Below are 17,903 nucleotides of genomic sequence, written 5' to 3'. Positions count from 1 at the left end.
TCCACCATTCCTTCATGGCTGATTTATTACCCTTCTCAACCCCATTCTCCTGCCATCTTCCTGTAACTATTGACACCCTTACTACTAAGAAACTATCAATCTCTGCTTTAAATTTGACCAGTGGCTTGGCTTCCACAGCCATCTGTGTCAATGAATTCCATAGATTCACTACCCTCTGTCTACAGAAATTCCTTCCCATTTGGGTTCTAAATAGATGTCCCTTTATTCTGAGGTTGTGCCCTCTGGTCCTGCACTCACCCACTATAGGAAACAATCTCCACATCCACTCTGTCTAGGCCTTGCAATATTTGATAGGTTTCAATGAGATCCACCCCCACCCCCTTCTAAACTCTAGCAACTACAGGTCCAGAACCATCAAATGTTCCTCATATATTAATCCTTCTATTCTCATAAACCTCCTCTGGATCCTTTCCAATACCAGCACATCTTTTCTTAGATAAGGGGCCCAAAACTGCTCGGAATACTCCAAGTACAGTCTGACCAATGCCTTATAAAGATTCAACATTGCATGCTTGCTTTTATATTTCAGGTCTACCATGCATATTGTCTTATTATTTATTGTAATGCCTGCACTGTTTTGTGCATTTTATACAGTCCTGGGTAGGTCTGTAGTCTAGCGTAGTTTTGTGTTTTTTTTTTACATAGTTCAGTGTAGTTTTTGTATTGCTCATGTAGCACCATGGTCCTGAAAAACGTTGTCTCGTTTCTACTGCGTACTGTACCAGCAGTTATGGTCGAAATGACAATAAAGAGTGACTTGACTTAACTTCAGGCCTCTTGAAATCAATGTGAACATTGCATTTGCCTTCTTTACCGACTCAGCCTATCAGGAATACTGCATGAGGATTCCCAAGTCACTACCTGATTTTTGAAAATGTACGCCTTTATTCCTTCTACCAAAGTGCATGACCATACACTTCCCTACACTATATTCCATCTGCCACTTCTCCTATTCTCCCAATATGGTCAAGTCCTTGTGCAGACTCACTGCTCCCTGAGCACTACCTGCCCCTCCACTATCTTCATATCATCCACATACTTGTCCACAAAGCCTTTGATTCCTTCATTCAAATCACTGACATAACAGAACAGAAGCAGTCTCAGTACTGACCCCTGTGGAATGCCACAAGTCACCCAATTTAGTCAAGAATAAAAAGGAACAGCGTGTAAAATTTAGGAAGCTAGAGTCAAATAGAGCCTTTGGGGATTATAAAGAAGCCAGAAATGAACTCAAGATGGGAATTAGAAAAGCCAGAAGTCCTTGACAAGTGGGATTAAAGAGATTCCCAAGGCATTGTATACATATCAAGAGCAAGAAGATAACTCACATCATCAGTATGTGCCCTGTCATATGACATGGGCGATCTTGGTCTTGACCATAATTATTCTTGGCAAATTTTTCAACAAAAATGGTTTGCCATTGCCTTCTTCTGGGCAGTGTCTTTACAAGCCATTATCAGTACTCTTTAGACATTGTCTGCCTAGTGTCAGTTGTCACATAACCAGGACTCGTGATGAGCACCAGCTGCTCATATGACCATCCACCACTTGCTCCCATTGCTTCACATTTACCCTAATCGGGCTGCTAAGCAGTTGCTTCACCTTGCCAAGGTGATCTGCAGGCTAACAGAGGGAAGGAGCACCTTGCTTTGGTAGAGATGCAACTCCACCCCGCCACCCAATCAAGAGGAAAACTAGGGAAAGATTAGGACCACTCAGTGATAACGCGGAAAACATTTAGTGGATGTGGGTGATGTCCTTAATGAGCACTTTACATTAGTATTTACCCAGGAGAAAGATGTAGAGGATAGGGAAATCAGTGCCGACAATATTGATATTCTTGGGCAATGAGGTAAAGGATGACATAGTGTTCAGTTTCTTAAGAGTATTAAGGTGAATATTTCCAGGACCTGATGTAATAAAACCAGGGTATTGAGAGAGGAAAGAAAAGAAATTGCTGGGGCCGTGATCAGTATCTTAGTGTCCTCACTAGCCACAGATGAGGTCTCAAGAGGACTGGTGAATAGCTCATGTCGTTCCTATTACTGAAGAAGGGAACAGAGGATAATCCCATAAACTATGGACTGGTAAGTCTCACATCAGTGGACGGAAAATTACTGGACAGAATAAGATTTATGAACATATGGAAAACCTTGACACAATTAGGTAGAGCCAGCACAGCTTTCTGCGGGGCAAGACATGCCTTACTAATTTAATTCAGTTTTTTGATGAGGTGACGGGGGTCATTGATAAAGACAGAGCTGTGGCTATTGTCTACAAGGATTTTTAGTAAGGTGTTCAAAAAGGTCCCTCATGGGTGGCTCATCCAGAAGATTAAGATGCATGAGAACCATGGTGAATTGGCCATTTTAATTCAGAACTGGCTATCCCATAGAAGACAAAAGGTAGTGGTCGAAAGGACTTATTCCAGCTGGAGATCTGTCATTACTGATGTTCCTCAGGGATTCAGGGATCTGTACTGGTACCTCTGCTGTTTGTGAAATATATAAATGACCTGGATGAAAATGTAGATGGGTGGATTAGTGAGTTTTTGGATGAGACAAAGATTGTTGGTGTTGTGGATACTGTAGAAGACTGGAAAAAAATATAACCGTTTATTGATCAGTTGTGGAATCGGGCAGAGAAATGGCAGATAGAGTTTAACCTCGCAAATGGGAGGCGTTGCACCTTAGTAGGTCAAATGCAAAGAGGTAGTACATTATTAAGGGCAAGATCCTTAACAGTGTTGATGAGCAGAGGGACCTTGGGATCCAAGTTCATAGCTCCCTGAAAGTGGCTGCACAGATTAACAAGATACTTAAGATAGCATATGGTATGCTTGCCTTTATTAACCACACCTTTCAGTTCAAAAGTCTGGAAGTTATGTTGCACCTTTATAAAACTATTTTGGCTGCAACTGGAGTATCGCATAGAGTTCTCATCACCGCAATATAGGAAAGATGTCGCAGCTTTGAAGAGGATGCAGAATAGATTTACCAGGATATTGCCTGGTTTAGAGTGCTATAAAGAGAGGTTGAACAAACTTGGGTTGTTTACTCTGGAGCAGCTGAGGAGAGATCTGGGCAAGTTTTATAAGATTATAAGAGGCATAGATAGAGTAGGCAGACAATATATGTCCAATACCAGACAGCATGCATTTAAGCTGAGAGAGGGCAATTTCAAAGGAGATATAAGTTTTTTTTAAACACAGAGGTGGGAGCCCAGAATGTGCTGCATGTGGTGGTAGAGGCAGAACCATTAGACTTTTTAAGAGACATTTAGATGGGCATATGAATGTGAGGGAATTGGAAGGATATAGACATTGTGTAGGCAGAAGAGATTAGTTTAGTCAGCCATCTGATTACAATATAATTGGCTGGCACAACATTGTAGGCTGAAGGACCTGCTGTATTGTTATGTATCTTGCAACTCAAGTCATTTTCTATTTAGGGCGACCAATTTCAAACCACACTGTACTAATTCAAATCAAGGAGTTTATAAATAGCAATCCGAGAAAATTGCATGAATACCATCAGACTGGCCAAGCTGGTGTAGAGGACAGAATTTATTGTAACTGACTTTTCTCATTGCATAATGCAGACACTGAAACAAGAAAATTATTTTTAAGATCAACATTTGTACTTTTCTATTACTTACATTGAAACAAGCATCAATAATATGCCCTAGCTCCTCGTATTTTCTTACAATTCCTGTATTATTCCACTAAAGTGGCAATCTAATAATGCTCGCCAAATACTGAAAGTTGATGCCTTCTAACTGCTTTTGTATATAGACCTATGAGCAGACAAATCATTCAAGCATGAGAAGTGGGCCATGTTAATTTTGAGAAGGTTTTTGGAGGCATCTAACTTGTATTTTTTTTTTAAAGCAGACTTTAAGGGTAAAGGTGGAAAGTCCTTTAAACCCATAAGTCAGACAGAATCTATTACAAACAAATAGAAAAATACCTTCTAACGTAACTTCTATCTCTGGACTGCTTGGAGTCAGAACTTGTGCTGTCTTCTCTGGTACAGAACTGGAGTCTAATAAATGCATATTAGGTATATTAGAAAATTATATTAAGTCATTCATTTTCAAATAAATTAACCACTATCACAGTATCTTCTTTTAACTCCAAATGTAGTACATTTCAAAATTATTTGAATGTAATACAACAGTGTGTGTAAGGTGAAAAAAACCAAGGGGATGGAACTAAAACATCAGGAATGTACTGAGGACAATTTACTAATGGTCTAATTAAAAGTAAAATACAACATTAAACGAAGTACAGACTAAATAAAGTATTTTAGGATACAATCCTTTCACCTTTCACAGGTCGGGTCAAATTGGACTCAGATGGACAGGATACACGTCTCCTCCCTCTGTTGGTAGGTGGGGTCCCTAAGTTAAATGAGTTTGGACAGTCTAAATCCAATTTGAAATAAATTGAGTCCACATCACAATTTTAAAACAATGCAATTTTCAGACTGTAATTAATACACCAAAGCAAAATACTGCAAATTCTGGAAGACTGAGGTATCGAAAATGCCAGAAATACTCAAGTCAGATAGTATCTGTAAAAAGAAAGTTAATGCTTCAGACTGGCAAACTTTTATTAGAACAAGAAAAAGCTAAATACGGTTTGAGATACAGAGAAAGGGACAATGGGAACTTAGAATAGTAGGAAATATGGCAGGCAGAAGAAATTAAAAATAGAAATTATAGTGCAATGAGTGGTAAAGGGATAAGTAAGGGAACAGAACATGTCTCTAGAGATGTGTAAGTGGGAATAGCAGACACCATTACTTAAAATTCTGGAGTTCACTGCTGTCCTTATGGCTATAAAAGACCTAATTAAATGATGAGATCTTGTTCTTAATTAGAACTGGGGGGGGGGGGGAGAGGAGAGTGCAATAAAAACAAAACCGTTAAGTGCAATTGTTACGTACCAGCAGCAATAGATTATACACTGAGTCAGGTTTTAATGCTAAAACCTCTATCTTTATTAATACCTACTTAGTCACAGTGCCATCTATAAATTTGTCAACGACATAACTTTTGTCACAGAATCTCAGATGGTGAAGAGGAGGCATACAGGAGCGAGATAGATCAACTGATTGTGTAGTATCACAACACCGATTTTGCACATAACATCAGTAAGACCTCAGAATTGATTATCGACTCAAGTAGGGGCAGTCAAGAGAACACACACATCAGCAACGGAAAGGGTGAACAGCTTCAAGTTCCTATCAACATCTGTGAAGATCTACCCTGGGCCCAACATACTGATCCAATTACAAAGAAAACACACCAATGGCTATATTTCATTTGGAGTTGTGCAGATCCATATGTCATCAAAGACACTAGCATAACACCACAGATGTACCATGGAGAGCATTCTAATTGGTTGCATCACTGCCTGGTATGGGTAGCCCAATATACAGATTAGAAAAAAGCACAGAGGGCTGTAAAAACACCCAGTTCTTTCACAGGATATCTCTACCAGAAGATAAATACAAAAGGCGATGCCTCAAAAAGATGGCACGCATCATTAAGGATCTCCACCATCCGGAACATGCCCTCTTCTCACTATTACCATGAGCTTCTCCCCATCGGCCATTAGATTTCTGAACGAACCACCAACACTACCTTCCTTTTTGCTCTTTTTGCACTAAAGGTAAATTTCTTAATGCAATTTACAGTATATTTTATGTATTACTCTGTACTACTGCCACAAAAAAACAAACTTCATTACATTTGACAGTGATAATAAACTTGGTCTGTAAGCAGAAGCATTTCTTAAAGAACCAACCTAACCTGGATTTGGTTTTTCAAGTGTCAGTAGACAGCGAACACAGTACACAAAACTGAGTGTTAAGTAAAATCATCACTTCACTCAGTAAGTGGACCTTGGATGGTGTGAAGGGAGTTAGACACCTCTACTTCCGCAGAAAGGTAACCCAAGGTGGCAAAGGTTGTTAGATGTGGAAAAAATAAATTAGTGTCATAAAAGGAAAATCCCCTTTCAGAATATTAAAAAGAGAAAAAAAATGTTAAATACAATAAGTGGAAAAGGAGTATTGGAACTGGAAGAAAATAACCTAAATGAATGTTCAAACTCATGGACTAGACCAACCCACATGACCGCAAAAATATGAGAAAACAGTTGGGGACCCCATCAAAAATTGCAGAATCTATCCTCATGTTGAGGCAGATTAATTGGAAGGAGCATTTTGGGAGTGATCATTGAAATAGATGAAAATTCAAAAATGGAAACACACAATGGAGTCCTTACACAAAAAATACGAAGTGCAGTGTATAAAATAAATACAAGTTAACAAAATTGTTTTATACTCTCCCTTCTGACCTTCCTCATTCCAACTCTAAATAATTAGACCCCAGCATAGACCTTATTTTTTGTTCCTCCATTTGTCATCTGAATAAATGTCAAGGCACTCTGCAGCTTTTCTGTCATTGTCACCATTGTCTTAACCTAGAAGAGAAGATCCTTTCTTTCAGCTTCAGAGATCTCATAACTTCTTCCCTGGTAGGATCAATCTTACCACCTATTCTTGCACAATATAAAATTGCTTATTGTGATAAATTTTCCTCCATGTTGCAGCTTTCTACCTTCATCTCTAACTATTTCAGTGTTTTCTGCTGCTTCTAGTTTCCAGGCATTAGCTGTTAAATTTTCAAGAGGGTTTTCCAGTCGCTTTGTATTTCCATCCCAAGGCAAAATGCATCAGTACACCAAGAACTGGTAAATAGAATTACTCTAAGCAGATACTTGATGGTGCTGCATTACTCCACTACTCCAAGACTGTTTGGAAAACCCTCAGTCTCAATTAAGTTAAAACAAATCACTCCACACCACTCCCCATCCAGTTCACTATTTTTAAATTGCCGTGGGCAAACATTTCATTCCTGATCCATCATCTTTTTCCACCAGGCTAAGTTTTCAGGTCCCAGACCTTTTGTCAGAATAATTCTGACCAAGGGTCTTGAAAATGAAATGTTAATTGTTCTCCCCACCCCATAGGTGCTGGCTGACCAGAGTATAATTTTTCCTAATTTTTATTTCCTGTAATTTTCATTTGATTCTGTTTGATTCAGATTTCCATTTCTTTCCTTTATTTTTCTCATATTCCATTTTGGAGGATGGTTTGTTTAGTTCAATGACTCCCATAGCTTTGTTCAAACAATGCCATGTTAACACATTCTTTATCCTAAAGGAAAGATTCCCCTCTACCCTTGTTAACATACTAGACTTTTCATTTATCCCAACTTTCATATTCCATGCATCCTCTGGAACTCCTTCCCCTCACTCCTTGAACCACATTGTCATATCATCCACCAACTGTAAACAACAGATCATCCTCCATTTCCAGCACCTCCATCCCTCTCAACGTTCCAAAAGAGCTATTCTATTCACAATACGCTGATCCACTGATTAATATCCTACAATAACCTCGCCCTTTTGAACAACTACTGGAATGCCTCTTTTCGTCACTTTAATCTTCACTTCCATCTGTACCCTTTACAGCCTGCAATGTTTCAATAAATTTAACGCAATTCAACAGCATCTTACACAGAGTTCAAGTATTCCAAAAAATTATTCTACTATTCCTGGTTAAACATCCAGGATTTACTTATTTCTTTACAATTTTGTTTACTATCACCCTTACCTCGTTCCAATATCCAGATTTCCAGCATTCATAATTGGCTTTTCTCTTGATACCTTTGTAATTTAATCTCCTCAATTTTCCATACTATCATAGACTTTCTTCCTTCTTCCCTTTCCTTGCATCTTAAAACTTAACTAATTTTCGCTTTTCCAGTTCAATTTGATACTCTCTCCTCAGATCAGCTATTTCAGCATCATTTATAAACTGAGACATTTCTTAAACTATAGCATACGAAGGAAGCATTATAGTTATAATAAAATGTGTCCAGACCTTTATTCTGAGTTATTTTGCACAGAGCATAAAATCTTGCCTGGATACTTTCCCTTATTATACAAATTAATCCTTTCTTTGAAGTCGAGGCAAGAACTAGAATGGCCAACTATGGCGAGGAAAAAATATAAAACTTATATAAATATTGAGCAATGACACAGCTATGTTCCACAATTCAGGTTTAAAAAAAAATTAAAAGGCAAATACTTCAAAGGTTACCATCTTGAACTCCACACAAAGACATCCAGATCCTTACCATCAGTGCTTTTTCCTTTTTTTAACTCATCAGGAAGGTAAGGCTCGACTAGTTCTGGCCTGGTTGAAAAGCATTGAAATAGGCATTAGCAATAGCTGTATGTTTCTTTTACAGTATTTGCATTTACACACATTTTACATTTCAGAATTTTAATCACATTAAAGTTGAGATCAACCAAAAAGAAATATTAGGAAGGATGACTAAAATTTAAAATTTAGGACTTACTTTTTCACAATAAATTTAATCTTTGCACTGCCTCGAATAATTCTTTCCAGTCTAGGTATTCCAAACCATGTAGGACTTCTGAAAGGAATTCCATCTGGTAATCCTTCAACATAGAGGTGCTGTGGATTGGATTCAAATAATGGATATGGCACCTTTACTGGCTGTGGAAGATTCAAAGCTTCACCTGCAGACAATTGCAGTAAAAAAAATTACATAAATTCTTATGACAATTCAAGGTTCTCTAATTTGATTTTGTAATATTGCCTTTGAAGCTAAACAACTTACCAAATTTTGTATTAAAAATCTCCTCAACCTGTTTTCTGAGTTTGGTAATCCTAACATTCCAATCTTCTTTTCCTGAAACAATTTAACATGATGTAGCTCTTAAATACTTCTAGTTACCTTCCAGACTATACTAGAACATTGCGATTTGTCTTCTGCAAAAATAGGTAATCAAAAAGGTATTGATACAAGAGATTCTGCAGATGCTGGAAACCTTGAGCAACACAGAAAATTGCAGGAGGAACTCAGTTGCCTGACTGGTTGAGTTCCTCCAGCAAGTAGGTATTGTTTTGCAGAGGACTAAGTGTAATTACAGCTGTTCCGGAGCAGAGGGCATAGCCTTAGAATAGAGGGATGTCCAGATAGAACAGAGGAGAAGTAATTTCTTTAGCCAGAGGGTCGTGAATCTGTGGAATTCATTGCTGCAGAGGCCAAGTCATTGAGTGCACTTAAAGCAGAAATTTATAGGTTCTTGATTAGTTAGGGCGTCAAAAGTTAAGGTGAGAAGGTAGGAGAATGGGGTTGAGAGTGATAATAAATTAGCCAGATAGAACTGCATAGCAGAATTGATGGACCAAGTGGCCTATTCTGCTCCTACATTTTAGAGTACTCTTGCAGTTTCTTAACTCTACCCGCAATAATCTTACATCTTCTGATCCTATGTCACCTCGTGATAGGATGCGATTTCCTATTTTTTTAAACCAACAGAGCCACCCCGCCCCCTTTGCCTATCCTTTCAATACAATATGGGTTCTTGGATGTTAAGCCCCCAAATATAATCTTCTTTCAGCCACAACTCAGTGATGCCCACATGCCATACTTGCTCTCTAACTGCACTACAAGATCATCTACTTTATTCCCTATACTGAGTGCATTAAAATACAACACCTTCAGTCCTGATTCATCACCCTTTGCGATTTTGCCCCCATGTTACACTTCAACACATCCCACTGGCTGCAATTCTGCCCTATCATCTGCCTGTCCTTCCATACAGTCTTACACACTGCATTTATTTGTATATCAACTGCCCCATCCACAGCCCTATCATTCCGATTCCCAACCCCCTGGCAAATTAGTTAAAACCTTTCCCAACAACTCTAGTAAACCTGCCCGCAAGCATATTGGTCCCCCTCAGGTTCAAGTGTAATCTGTCCTTTTTGTATAGGTCATACTTCTCCCAAAAGAGATCCCAATGATCCAGATATCTAAAACCTTGCCCCTCTGCACCAGTTACTAAGTCTCACATTCATCTGCCACATCATCCTATTCTTACCCTCACTAGCATGTGGCACAAGCAGAAATCCACAGATTACTACCCTGGAGGTCCTGCTTTTCAGCTTTCTACCAAACTCCCTACATTCTCTCTTCAGGTCCCCCTCCCATTTCCTACTTGTGTCATTGGTACCAATGTCATGGTACCACAGAATATCCTGTCTGCCCTCTAATGACAGAGCCCCTCTCACTACTGCACTCCTCTTCTTCCACTTCACTTTTGAGCCACAGAGCCAGACTTCGCCAGAAAACTGGTCTCTGCTATTTCCCCCGATAGGTCATCTCCCCCTACCAGTATCCAAAGCTGTATACTTTATTGATGGGAACCGCCACAGGAGTGCTCTGCGCTGGCTGCCTATTCCACTTCCCTCTCATGACAGTTACCCAGGTACCTGTCTCCTGCAATTTAGAGGTGACTACCTCACTGTAGTTCCTATCTATTACATCCTCATTCTCCAGTATGAGACAAATATTAATAAACATTGGGAAAAGTCCAGAAGACAATTTTCATGATAAATGTGCATATATACCCCAAATGTTCAGATTTTAAAAGTGTGTGTGTCTGAAGACAAATACTTAATCTAACCCAATCAATGTTTAATACAATAATACAGCAATCAGGATTATTTCTATCCTTTTCTAGATCTTAATGGAGATACTGGCACATGAATTCCTGTCATGAAGAATATATGTTCTTTGACAATAAACTTTGGGTGCAAAAACAGAAAGGACAGAGGGGATGGGAATTAAAGCTACAAGCTGTATAAAAGATTGAATGAAGGTGCAGTCACCCAATCTGCATTTAGTTTCCCCACATAGATGTGACATAATGATTACATAATGCAGTGTACTAATCTCAAAGCAGCACTAGTAAATCATAGCTTATTTTGAAAGCCCCTGGGTGGGTAAAAAAAAATCAAGTACAGGTTTCCCCTGCTATCCGAAAGTAGAGCGTTCCTATGAAACTTCTCGTAAGCCGAAATGGTGTATAAAGGCAATTACCATTAATTTATATGGGAAAAATTTTTGAGTATTCCCAGACCCAAAAACTAACCTACCAAATACCACATAAAACCTAAAACAACACTAACATATAGTAAAAGCAGGAATGATATGATAAATACACAGCCTATATAAAGTAGAAATAATGTATGTACAGTGTATGTAGTTTCACTTACCAGAATTGGGAAGATTTAGACAAAACCGATTTGTAGAAAAAAAAATCCGCACGTACACGCATGCGCACACACCTGCCCGTGCAAGGCTTCACGGTCATGGTAGTCTTTCTCAGGCTAAACACAAGTTTAAAGTGGGTGCCATTTTTCATAAAAGCGACTATCTTCTTCGGATTTCTTTCGCTTAGCGAAAACAGGTACTAATGTAGGTCTTTCGTAAAAGCGAAGTGGCGTAAACCGAACTTTCGTAAAGCAGGGGACACCTGTACTACTTCCAACTTGCTAGTACTTGACAGAATTGGTAACGTTCTAACACAATACATTATCACAAATACTAATGTTTAGCATATCTGTTACAGATTACTGATTAATCTTTTTACCAATATCTGTAAATTAATTATAATCAGTTGATCTTACCTGTTGAGCTTAATCTCTGTATATTGGCATCATTTGACTCATTCACCAGTAGGTCTGCTCTAGAAATAAGAGTGAATTACATCAGAAACTTTAAATAATTAAAAGCTTAAAGCAACACATACAAAATGCTGGAGGAATCCAAGAGGGCATCTATACCAGCATATATGGAGAGGAATAAACAGCTAACATTTCAGGATAAGACTCTTCATCAGGACTGGAAAGGAAGGGGGAAGAAGCCAGAATAAGGTGGGGGGAAGGAAAGGAGTACAAGCTGGTATTAAAGGTTTAAATACGTTTGAGATAAAAAAAAATCAGAAAAAAAAGTCCTGAAAAGTCCAAAATTTACTAGTCAACCAGAATCTTCAATTCACATAAATTATTTCAAAGTAAGGTTTACTTTGTTGCTTTATCTGTCACTTGAAGGTCCCTCAAGTCAAATACCTAGTATAGTACAAATGTTATTAATACAAAGCCAACTCAAATTAAACTATTTGCTAACAATAGCAGGGAAATATAACCAACACTGCAAACAAATCTATTTTTCTTAGCTTCTCAGGATGAACTTCGGGTTGGAGGACTGTGCAAGTCTGAAAGTCACAGCTCAAAGGTAAAACTCACAATTGGCATCCTAGGATGAATTCTTAAGTTGAAGACCTGTTGTCCGAGTCTGAGAATCTAGGGACAAGGACTAAAGGTCAGGAGGAAGCCTATTCTGGGGTTGGAGGCCTGTCTGGATGTGAGTGGGTGGGAGGGATGGTTGAGGGCTTTGTTTTGTTGTTGATACTTATGTTGTTCTATGGAACACAAAGGGCATGCTCTGATGGCTTTGGAACGTGGCAACACTCACAGGCTACCCCAGCACATGCTGGGGTGTGCTAGTTGTTAATACAAAATGACATACTTCACTGTCTATTTCAATGTATAAGCAATAATTAAATCTGAATCTGAAAATAGCCAGAGTCACAATTAACACTACATTCTAATGATCACAGAGTCATATTTCAATTGAAATTTGCACCATAAGTGACAGCCAGTTACCCAGAAATAGAATTAACTTATTTCTCTTTTAAATTCATCTCTCTGCATGTTACGGCTTTTCAAGTGTTTATAATAGTACTACTTAAATGTAACTTAATGTTACTATCTCCACTACCCTTTGGGTCAGAGTTCCAGATTACAATATCAAGAGAAATATATTTCTCAACTCTCACTTAATTCTTCTCCTAATTCATTCCAATATATGAACCCAAGTTACTGACCTTCCTGTTCATGAATCAGAATCTTGACCTATAATAATTTTATAAATCATAATTACATCTTCTCTCCATTCCACACCCATCTTGTTTGTTCCAAAGACAAAGCTGACCAAATTCTCTTATGATATCCTCTTAAACCTTCACTGCACACTCAAGTGTTATCACCTGTTTCTGAAATACAAGCAGAACTATATACAGTACACTGGATGTACCAAACTACTGTATATGCTTCATACAGTTCCAGTACAACCCATCTGCTTTTGTAATCTGTACTTCAGTCAACAAATGCTAACATCTCAAAACTTCTTAACATTATTTACCCATCCTGTGACCTTGAGAAAATGTTGACACATTCTCCAAGTTCCCTATATCCTGCAGCATGTCAAAGTATACCACAACTCCTTTATCTTTCTCAAATTACGTCCCTTCTTCAGAGTGGATCATATTTGCTAACTTTTAGAGACATTTCATTTTAGTAAACTTTTCCTGTAGGAATTATATTTCCGTCAGCCACATACCAACTTCACGTCAAACTTTATAAAATATGATTTTTGCACAGAGCACAGACTTAAACATAAAACTAAAGCAAAAAGGGGCCACATAATAATACCTCCTGAATCAAATTCCACAGCATCTTTCAAGTTATTATAACTCCAAACACACCCTACCTTGCCCTGCTGATGAAAAACATCAGTTCCTCTGACCAGTTTCCCCAAAGATGATGCCTGGCCTGTTGAGTTTCTTGAAATGATTGTTCATTGCTCTAGATTCCAGCATCTGTCATCCCCATCTCCATTACCCTACCGTAGTTGGAATTTTAAATTCTAACATGTTACTTTCCCTTACATTCTATATGCTTTTACTTTGTCAATCTGCCACGAGACTGTCAACTGCCATGCTAAAATGCAAATAGAACAAAAAATTTCACACCTTAGTACAACCAAAAATAATTCTTAGATTTAAACATATGTAAATTATTCTTGATTTACAAGTATTTCTCCCAATATTGATTAATGCCATCTCTCAATATTTATTATTGTTATATTGCTTAGACTGCTCCTTTCATCTTTTTTAATAGAACATTATTGTCATGGTTCCAGTTCTTTAGCAGTAATGCCAATAGCCAAATATCATCAAAACATTGTAGTCAGATCCAGTGTTTGTTGCTCTGTTGCTTTAAGATGCTTGGATGCATCATCTCCATCTCCATCATTATCATCATCATCTCCTTTTACTGTGAAAACATTAATTCCAACTTTTGCATGTATTTGGATTATTATTTTGGTCAAATAGGACTTGTTCTTCCCTTTCCTTTGGAGCTTTAGTATTTTCCATAAACCCTCTTTGCCTTACTAGTTTTATTTAATTTTACCCCTAGACCTTGGATATTCTACCATATTGAAGTCAGTACCCGCCAATTCTCTTTTTTAATATACACATTTCCCCTGCCCTGTATGTTCCTTGACACTATTAAATGGGTACTTCTTTTTAAAAAAAAACCTTGCACATCCTCCATGAAAATCTCCCACTTTGATACAGACTAATTTTTTTTAAACCAAATCATTTTTCAGCTTAGTAAAACTGACCTTCCCTCAATTTGCAACTTTTATTCATGGCATTTGTCCTTTGTGATCTCCTACTCCATTATATCCACTGCCCTAGATCATTCCTAGACAATGCAATATTGCAATTCTCTTGTTTGGTTTTTTTACACAGAGATTAAAAAGTCCTCAAATGTACCTCAAGAATTTCAAGTATTCTTTATTCAGATGCTTTCTTAGCAAAAATATTTGGGTAGTTAAAATCTCGAACAAACACCTTATTACTTTTGCTCTTCTCAAATAACGTGCCTGTGTATTTGCTCCTTTATCCCTGACTGAAAGGAGTGTAAACTAGACTCCCAATAATGTGACAGGCCTTTGTTTAATTCAATTCAAATAGACCCCTTTGTTATATTTAGGACAGTTACCCTAAATGATTTCTTCAGCATCTTCTCTTCTAACATTTGGAAAGTCCTGTAACAGGAAATTCCAGCCCATCATTAAGCTATGTTTTGCTAATGGCCACTGAATTATACTTTCATATCTGCAAACTCAGTTCATCAACTTTATGCCTCGGCTTCTTGCAATGAAAAACAAATCAGTTCTGCCAAAATTGTTTCCAACCTTTCACCTCCTCCCCAATTCCTCCTTTCTTGTTTAAATTTTCCTGCACAATTTTGTCTTTGTCCTACCTGAAATTGCCCACTTACCTTTTCCCTGTAAAGTTAAATTCTCCCCAAAGGCACTAGTAAACCTCCCTTTAAGGATACTGTTCCTGAACCAAATGAGATGCAGTACATCTGGCTTGCAAGTTCCTACTTTCCCCAGAACTGTTTCTAGTAAGTCAGGAACCTGTACCCCTCCCTCCCAAACCACTAACTCATTTCTGCATGTCTCTGAAGGTAATCCAGAAATTACTATCTTTTAAGTCTTGTTTATCACTGCATTATCTTCCCATGGGAGCTCATCCATACTTCTGTCTAGGCAATCATACCAATAAGGGTCTTGCCCCGGATCTATCTCAGTTTAGTCTGTAGCTAACAATGCCTTAACTATTAAATCTCCTTATCATTACAATGACCAATTTTAAGAACAGAAAATTAAATCAAGGTTAAAGATCAGCCACAATCTTAATAAATGACAGGGCAAACATGAAGGACCAAAACGACTAACAAAAAAAGACAGAAGGATGAAAATTGGCGATTATCCAGTATGATTTTAGTAGATCTCATCCCTACGCTTCACAACTTCTGTACCAATTCACCACAGCCTTCAATTCCTAGTCTTTCCAAAAACTTCCCTACCTCCTCATTAAATATCTCCTATAATATAGCCTCCACAAACCTCCAGGGTAAAAATTCCAGATTCACCCTTTGTCAGAAGAAATTCCAGCACACCTTAACTTTAAATAACTGACCTTTATCATGTAACAATGTACACATATGAGAATTCACCAGAGAATTTTAAGTTACTACTTCTTAAAACTTCTTTTCGAAGCTTCTACCCACACTGTACAAATGAATCAATCAACCTATGTATAATGAACCTGTTCTAGTCACACTTTGTTGTTGATCCACACTCTCCTCCAACATTCAGAAGCAACTCTTGATTGAGGAGCATAATGTCCTCAAGGAATTTCCATGCTATATGCCTGGCCCTTCTGGTTTGTCCAGCGGTCACCAATTTCCTCCATGTTGGCAAACACCAGCCTCCTGGAACATGCTACCTATGTATCATATTTTCCTGCTCTTTGGTCTGATCTAATCCCTGCTACTTTCCAGAATTTTAAAAGATGAACTTTTGTTTAAAACAAAACTAATTTTTAAACTGAAAAATTAACAATCAGAATCATCAATTGTTTTTCTTCAACATATGACGACTGTCTAGGAGTATTTCCAACCGTTCCTGTTTTTCCTTTGAATTTCCAGCATCATTAGCTTAGGTTTCTAATGGTAGTATGTAAAAAAAAAAGCACCAACCAAAAAAAAACACAAACCAACCTTTTAATAACAAACTTAATATGATTACTTGCTTGCAGGATCTTCTCTAGCCTTGGAATTCCATACCAAGAAGGACTTCTGAATGGAATGTTGTCAGGTAAACCTTCCACATAAAGGTCTTTAGGATGAGATTCAAATTTCCGATAGGGAACAATCATTGCTTGTGTCTGTCCCATGGCTTCACCTATAAATAATGACACCATTAACAACAGGTGCAAGCAAATCTAAAACTAAAAGGCTTAACAAAACAGCATGGGGGGGGGGGGTTGAATGTTCCTGGCAAAGAACACAGCTACCGTTGAAAGATGTACTCAGTAAACCATTCTACCCAAGTCCTGCATCCACATGAAAGCAGTGTGACAGTGACACTGGAAGCAAATCCAGCAGCAATCGCATGTTATAGGAAACATTTGATAAATTAGCACACTTTCAATATTCTGCCTGAACTAGCATCAATAAATAGACTAGATGTCTTGCAACAGAAATAGCAAATTATTCAAACATAGATTAAGATAATTCAACCACAGATACTTTTCATTATTCAAACTAAAATAATTAAGCTTCAACAGTCAATTAAGTCAGAATTTATTCATGGGAAAATATGCTCTCAATAACTTCAACATAAGAGCTAGATATGGCATTCTGCTCAAAACTCCTGCAAGTGCTAGAAAAGTATTTCAATTTGCTCTACACTTGGTTTGTACCAAAGAATCCAAAATTCTAAAACCCAAATTTGTAACCCAGGTTTGAATGAATGGTCAAGAGTGGGAATGAAACACGTAGATTTAAGGGAAAAAAATCAAGACACATCATTCTTCATTCACCATGCAACTTGAGAGACAGGTGTGTACATGAACCACTACAGAGAAAGAAGAGATTCTAGAGGTGCTGGAAATTTCCCTCCTGACACTTGTCCTTGCAACCATTAGTGGAACACCTGCCCCTACACATTCTCCCTAACCACTATTCCAGGCCCCAAACAGGCCTTCCAGGAGACATGACATTTCACCTACGACTCCTTCTGGGTCATTTATTGCATCCAGTGCTCTCACTGTGGCCTCCTCCTTATCTGTGAGACCTGATGCTGATTGGGCGATTGCTTCAACAAGTACCTTCACTCTGATTCTGTTTTCACAGCTGCAACCTTCCCAGTGGCTACCCATTTCAATTCCACTTCTCATTACCAAACCAATGTGTCTATCCATGGCCTCCTCTACTGACACAATGATATGAAGCCAAATGTCGGCTGGAGGAGCAATACCTCAAATGCCATCTTGGTAATCTCCAACTTCATGGCATGAACATTGACTTCCCTAACTTCCAGAACTATACTTTCCTCTCTTCCCAATCCCCCCAAGTTTTCTCTCATTCCATTGGCCTCTCACCCCTTCTCTTTCCTTCCCTTACCCTAATGCCCTGCCCATCATCTGTTTCCTCACCTACTTCCCTTTATTCCATGGCCTACTGTTATCTCCTATCAAATTCCTCCTTCAGCCTTTT

General features: G+C 38.2%; 1 protein-coding gene across 12 annotated transcripts in view; it reads right to left on the bottom strand.

The window, feature by feature from the left end:
• LOC134336825 (general transcription factor II-I-like) overlaps positions 1-17,903 on the bottom strand; it is a 145,797-nt gene that overhangs the window by 41,058 nt on the left and 86,836 nt on the right. For 10 of the 12 annotated variants that reach the window (XM_063031361.1, XM_063031363.1, XM_063031357.1 and 7 more), the window contains 7 exons: positions 16,404-16,587; positions 11,607-11,665; positions 8,746-8,817; positions 8,461-8,644; positions 8,236-8,294; positions 4,348-4,422; positions 3,990-4,064 (listed from right to left, as the gene is read on the bottom strand). In XM_063031361.1, the coding sequence (XP_062887431.1) occupies positions 3,990-4,064; positions 4,348-4,422; positions 8,236-8,294; positions 8,461-8,644; positions 8,746-8,817; positions 11,607-11,665; positions 16,404-16,587 (708 nt within the window). The remainder of the gene's footprint in view (positions 1-3,989; positions 4,065-4,347; positions 4,423-8,235; positions 8,295-8,460; positions 8,645-8,745; positions 8,818-11,606; positions 11,666-16,403; positions 16,588-17,903) is intronic. The other 2 variants (XM_063031359.1, XM_063031360.1) reach the window with 2 other exon arrangements.

The sequence above is a fragment of the Mobula hypostoma genome, chromosome 23, assembly GCF_963921235.1.
Source record: "Mobula hypostoma chromosome 23, sMobHyp1.1, whole genome shotgun sequence".
Lineage (NCBI taxonomy): Eukaryota > Metazoa > Chordata > Chondrichthyes > Myliobatiformes > Myliobatidae > Mobula > Mobula hypostoma.
The sequence above is the reverse complement of the archived record's forward strand: the minus strand, read 5'-3'. Positions and strand labels throughout refer to the sequence as shown.